Raw genomic sequence first — 6,862 nt, forward strand, 5'->3', positions numbered from 1 at the left:
CCAGAACAAGAAGTAGGATCAAAACCCAGTGCCATTGTCCTTGGCTTCTCAGCAACCCTCATTGTCCACCATATTCAGAGAGTCCGGGTTTATCCCCTGCTTTTCCAGTCACAATCCAGCTGGCCTTGGTAACTCTTACATCTTAAATTAACCCATTTCTCTTTACCTGTGTGTATCGGCACGAGGCTATGGCTTATTGTTAAGAGTCCAGTGTCTGACTCCTTCAGCAGCTACATGATGTCTCCCTGATTCCGCCTACTCTTTCTCTACATCTCTGCTCAGATTTCCTGCCTGGCCTTGCTCTGCTAAGCCATTGGCTAAAACAGCTTTATTCATCAACCAATAAAAGCAACACATATACAGGACATCCCACATCAGTTTGAATTTCCAGAATGGTCATGCGTGACTGTGGCCCCAGCCTTGGGGGAGCCAGACAGGAGACCAAAGGAGCTCAGCCAGCCTGTCTGAAAGGTTGAGCTTCTAGTTCAGTGAGAGACACTGTTTCGAGGCAAATGTGACGAAAATAGGGCAACATACTTAACACTGAATTTTGGAGCTAGTAAATTATTTAATTAGTACTCAGCTAAAAAAACTAATCTCTAAAGCAGACCACAAAGCAAATAATAACTCTAAATGATGAAAAAACAAGAATATAAACTATTACTTATTATAAATTTAAAAAGGAAATCCTTTTAGCCATTATTTCCTAAGTGAATACTAATTTAACAATTTTATTAAAACTATTCATTCTGGGAAAAGCACACCTAGCTTTTGAAATGAGACATCAGTTTAAACTCTGACCGCCGTACTGTATGTGGCTAACCTGGCAGGTCGTCCAAACTCACCAATGTCTTCCTTCCCTACAAATGGAGACTCTAAAACCACTGCCAGCGTCCATTCTTAAATCAGTCACTGTCCTAGTTCCATTTCTGTCACTGTGATAAAATACTCTGACATAAAGCAAGGGTTGACTTGACTTAAAATTGCAGGTCACAACCCACAACCCACCATTGTCGGGAAGTCAAAGGAGCAGGGGCTTGAGAGTCAAGAGCAGAGAGAAAATAAATGCACGAAAGCTGTCCCCTTACTTTCTCTACTTTATACATTCAGAACCCAGACCACAAAATGCTGCTACCCACATCAGGATGGACCTCTACCCTAACCCAATTAAGAAAAAAAAAATCAATTAGGAAAAAACAAAACCCCTCACAAGCATGTTCTCAAGCCAACATGATCTAGGCAGTCCCTCATGTTCTCAAGCCAACGCGATCCAGGCAGTCCCTCATTGGGATATGCGTGTTCCCAGGCCAACATGATCCAGGCAGTCCCTCATTGGGCCTCCCTCCCCAAGTGATTCTATACTGTGGCATGTTGATAATTAAAAGGAACCACCATAGTCTAATATCTAATGAATTAACATAATTGTGAAATGTCAACATTGGGGAATTATGACAATATTATATAACTGTGTCCACTGATATAATTACCAACAAAAGGTAACTATAACTTTTCAAAACAGCTGTTAAACAACATAAAACATCACTAAACAGTCATACAGCATTATAGCCAATTAAAAATGTTTATTACTTTTCCTTGGGGTGGGGCAGGATGGGCAAGCACAGGCCATATGTGGAGGTCAATGGGCCACTTTCAGACATCGGTTCTTTCCTTCCAACACGTGGGTTCTGGAGAACCAGTTCAGGTTATCAGGTTTGGGGGCAGGCGCCTTTTCCCATCTGAGCCATCTTGAGGGCTCTACAAACAATTTCAGACCATGCTAACTAAACTACGCAGCAGAGTTGAAAACAGCAATCTATTTCCGGCTTTGAAATACAATTTTTTTTGTAGCAAATTAAATATGTCTAGATGAAAAGTACACATAACAAAAACAAAAATGTTGGCTATGTTTAAAGCAATCGTGTAAGAATATCCTCTTTTTCCAAACAAGGACTTACGGTAATGGTACGGTCTATATGATATATACACAGTATCAGGCTACATGGCGAGGTTCGTGTTGATCTTGCTGTGGTCTGCCTAGTGTCAGTCAAGTGTGTACACACTAGTACCTAGCAAACCTCTGTTCCACTGTAGTCCACATACACCCACTTAAGATTATTCCAGAGAAGTGACTGGATGCCAAAACAATCACACATAGTAACAAAGGAGCTCCCCTGAGAAGCAACTTCAGTAGGAAACCAGCCGAAAAGCTCTTAACTTTTAAAAAGACCTTAAAGGACCCTTATCCAAACACCAGCAAAAGCAGCCTACCTAACGCCAGCATGGGCCAGCCATGAAAAGTCGGGCTTAATCAAGAACAGTCTTCAAGATCATAAAAGCTCCAGTTACACACACACACACACCCCAAAGCCAGAGATATTTATCAATCATAAACTGAAGGAGGCCATTTCTTAAATAATAAAGCGAATCATCGAGATTTTTTCACCAGTGTTGACTCTCGCCATTCACTTAGGGATAGGGCGTGTTCTGCTCAGTGGATTCAGTGTGCTTTCACTGTGTGTGTGTGTGTGTGTGTGTGTGTGTGTGTGTGTGTGTGATTCATAGCAGCAAGCAAATGAGAGCTGCAATGAGGTTCAAAGAGTAGAAGGCAGTTTCTGCGCCAACAGCTGCTAGAGCCCTGTGACCTGTACAAAAACTAGTTCTTATGCTCACTGTTCCCTTCCCTACCTTAGCTCCTTCTACTGGGTATCTAATCACCTTTCCGTTTCAAATTTTAAATGTCAGCATCTTACCCTCTCCAATTATTTTATTTTCCTTCTCCTTAAAGAAAAAAAAAGTCTTGGAAAGGATTGAATTTTCAGCATTTCCAATTTTACTACAAACTGGTTAGGCAAACTCCAAAATAAGTCCTAACAAGAGTCCGTGTTATGTTATCCACAACATAGAGAGCTGTGAAATGTTTTGCAGAACAGTGAAGATAATTCAACTTGTTCCCAAATGACCGGTAACCTTAAGACCTTTAGGACAGGTAGCAAGTGACTGCTATGGCTTTGGCAAAGCCAGGAGAGCTAATTTTCCCATCTTAAAATGATATTCAAACCTATTGATCTCCGTTTCTGCTTTGGTCCCTTATGAAGCTGGAGTTTGGCTAACACATTGTTGGTAACAGTCCGGTGTCATTTCAGCTTTCAAACTTAAAACAAAAATCATTTTTAAAAAATCGTTCATTCTCTAAATTCCTTTCACACAGAAAAATGAAGCACGGACTTGACAAGCTCAGTTATGGGGAAATTCCATGGACCTTTTACAATATGACATAGCCTTTCCCCTTCTGCATAACTGCTGTCAAGCTGGCTCCCGACACTTAGGACAATGCCTAAAGTTGGAAGCACAGAAGTACCAGATCTAAGTGACTGGCGGACTGGAAAAGTGAGCGGGCTCGGATGCTCTAACATTAGCACCCCGAATGAGCGGGCGAGGTACGTAAGCTAGAGTATGGCCAGTTCATCAGGCACATGATGCAGGAGCCACCCGGCCTGGGACGAGCCAGTCGGCGATCGGCCAAAACCCCAAAGTAAAAAGCAGCCCCGATCTTGCCCAAGAGAGTGGAGCTCCCTGGGCTGCCACCGTCCGTCGACTCCCCAAGCACCTCCGCCAAGGCGCCTGCGCCGTCCTCACGGCCTCCGCACCCCCAAACTGCCGGCCCGCAGCTGAGGCCCCGCACGCTAAACTGCCCGCCCGCCTCCGCCGGATGGACCCCGGCGGCCGCGAGGATCTCCGCAGGCTACCTTGGTCGTCCGGATGTGCTCCATCACGGGGCGACGCCCGCAGGCAGCTGGCTTCAGGAGCGCACCATCGGGAGAGAAACGGGGCGGTGACAGCCACCGGCAGGAACTCCCTCAACCCGCCAGCGTCAGCCAGCCCGCGGGCGGCGACCACTGCGCAGGCGTCGTCCGCGAGCGCTGTCGCCTAGAAACACTTCCGCAAATCCCAACCACCGAGGGAATCCTGGCTGCGAGCAGAGCGTCTCCAACCGAGATGGGCGCTGGCAGGGTCGCACAGTGGCAGATTATACAGCGCCCTCCCTGGTGGAGGACTGACATTGCCAAGGCCGATCCTTGTTCAGCCAGTCAAAGACCAACAAAGCTGGGTCCCTAAGGGGCTAGAAGACATTTCTAGGTTTGAAGATCAGTCCGAAATGAATTGGCCAGTGAGGGAGAGACTGGGTGTTTCTGAACTTCATTACCATGCCAGTTTAAATCACATTTAGAAACCCACGGGGCACTGGGCTGGTGTAATGAACTATTAAAATCTATTATGGTTATTAGTATTAAATCTGAGTACATTTTATTTGATCTCTGTTGCCAAGAGTTAGGATATAACGCTTAGAGGTTTGTAGGCACGTCTGTGCTTTGACTTAAGATGCTACATGAATGCCTTTTTTTTTTTTTTGAAAGGCATTTTTTTTTCAGGGCTGGAGAGATGGTTTATCAGTGAAGTTTGTATTGGAAACTTTCCTGATGTTTTGTTTTCCCGTAAATAAGCAAAGGTAGCTGGGGATAAACAGTTTAACTTCCTAATAGTTGCAGACCCTTGCTCCTCTGGCTGCCTTCTGCAAAAGACTCTTCAATTAAACCAATGCTTTTAAAACTGTGCCAAAGCAACACAGAGAAACCCTGTCTCAAAAAAACATAACAAAACAAAAAAACTGTGCATGGGTGGGGGTTAGCTAACCAAAACTTAATTAAAAACCAAATATGCAGTCAATTCGAAGGATACAACTGTTTCTGGCATTACTTCTCTTTGTGGACTTCGTTCATGCCAGTAACCACGGGTGCAGTGCCCCTGCTCAGATTTCATCTCTATATATTAGGAACTGAAGTGTTTTCACCGTTTATACAAAATGTTCTGCTCTTACAGAAACAGTGATTTAACTACAGAAAGCAAAAACTATCATATTTTCCTGTTATCGTTCTTTAGTACTGTCAAATTAGTGTATCTTTTGTTTGAGCTGTGTTAGAAAAACATACCCATCTCTCTTTTAGTCCTTAATAAGTAGTTACAACAAATGTATCCAAAAGAATTGTTTTAAGAAACAATTTATGCTCCGGTGTATTGGGGCATGCCTTTAATCCCAGCGCTCCAAAGGCAGAGGCAGGTGATTCTCTTTAAGTCTCAGGCCACCCTAACCCACACAGTGAGACTGTAAAGAACAAACAAAAATATGTTCAGCAAATGTCTGATTTGCACCCGCCCCGTGCCGTTAACACTGCCATTTTCTATGCAGACTTTTTTTTAAATCCCTTTTTAAAAGTCGCTAGCACATCATTGGGCAAATGTCCAGATGCTGAATTCAGCGTTATCTTTTCTTCTCCTTTCCCGTTCTTCATTTCACCATCGTCATTGTCATCTCCCTTTAAAATGCATTGTTTGTTATGTGGACATTGATAGTGCAATAAGTCAGCGCTGCTGCGGGCGGCATCCTCCAGGCTTAAGAGCTAACATCTTCATCAGGGCAGCTGTGATGCTTGCACGCTCAGGCCTGTTGACAAGCCCTCAATGGAGGAAGGAGCGAGGAGGGTCATGGGCCCGCGAGACTCCAGCCAGTCCCTCCAGTACTTCCCATTGTCATTTGCAGTATGTTTCTGCCCCAATTGCACATGGTCTCAAGTCTCCAGACATGCTGGAATTGTAGTGTGTGAAGGTTCACTGACAGAGGGACTTCATCTGTGCATCTGGGAAAGTAGGAGGCGAGAGCTGCTGGGAACATGAGAAGCAGCATTGGGGTCGCCCATGCTCTATAAGTAATTCGCTCACTGGTTTGTCAGGTTAGACTTTGGTGGGATCACACTCGGGTTTGTTGGTGGTGTCCTGTAAAAAAGAGGCAGACATTTGTTTATGTCTCCCCAGAGAAAGAGTTCCTCAAACAGTTAAAAATAAATTAAATGGGGCCGGAAAGGTAGCTCAGCAATTAAGAGAACTGGTTGCTCTTCCAGAGGACCCTGGTTCGATTCCCAGCACCCACAGGGCAGCTCACAACCATCTCTCACTCCAGTTCCTAGGGATCTAATACCCTCTTCTGACCCTCACAGGCATGTGGGGTACACACATACATGCAGGCAAAACACCGGCATACATAAATGTATAACATTTTTTTTTTGAGACAGGGTTTCTCTGTGGCTTTGGGGCTAAGGGGCCCTACTCCTAGGCTCATCCCAGAACTGTGACAATTACACAGCTTTGCATGCCAGTACCTGAAGCCTGCATGGAAACTTAACTCTTAGTGGAACCTGCCTGTAGGCTTTCACCAAGTTGTCCTCAGCTATCAGACGCTGAGGGCTACCCAGGCTGTCAGAAGACCAGCTTGCTCCTGCTCACTCCAAGATTTCTGCACAGGTCTGTGGTGAAATAACCTTTTTGTACACTGTGAAGATGTGTCTTTGCCAAGGCACCTTATGATTGATTTAATATAAAGAGCTGAATGGTCAAAAGGGCAGGAGGTTAGGCAGAAGAGAGCTGCCAGAGGACATGGAAACAGGAAATGCAAAGGAGGTAAAAAGACATGAGGCAAAATGTAAATTAATATAAATGGGTTAATTTAAGTTATAAGAACTAACAGGACAAGCCTAAGTCATAGGCCAAGCTTTCATAATTAATAAGTCTCCATGTCTTTTTGTGAGTTGGCCGCCCAGAGAAAAATCTGTCTGCACAGATCAATTTTAAGGACCCAGACAGTTGGTCCAAAACACTTGCATTTCAGTTTGAGAAGCAATTCTACTACCCCTAGGATTTACTTCAAAGAAATAAGACACTGTAGTTTTATTTGAAACAAATTCCTCATTTCCTCATAACTGCAGTGCATTCATTCAAACGTTAGGATAGACACCCATTAAAACTGACCCTG

The 6,862-nt window shown here is 44.3% G+C and overlaps 1 protein-coding gene across 1 annotated transcript in view; it reads right to left on the reverse strand.

The window, feature by feature from the left end:
* Positions 1-3,887, reverse strand: part of Mtmr6 (myotubularin related protein 6) — a 49,797-nt gene extending 45,910 nt beyond the window's left edge. The window contains exon 1 of the mRNA XM_005355407.3: positions 3,747-3,887. Within this exon, the coding sequence (XP_005355464.1) occupies positions 3,747-3,770 (24 nt within the window). The 5' untranslated portion in view covers positions 3,771-3,887. The remainder of the gene's footprint in view (positions 1-3,746) is intronic.
* Between the last annotated feature and the right edge of the window lie 2,975 nt (positions 3,888-6,862).

This window comes from Microtus ochrogaster, chromosome 17, assembly GCF_000317375.1.
Source record: "Microtus ochrogaster isolate Prairie Vole_2 chromosome 17, MicOch1.0, whole genome shotgun sequence".
In the NCBI taxonomy this organism is placed as follows: domain Eukaryota; kingdom Metazoa; phylum Chordata; class Mammalia; order Rodentia; family Cricetidae; genus Microtus; species Microtus ochrogaster.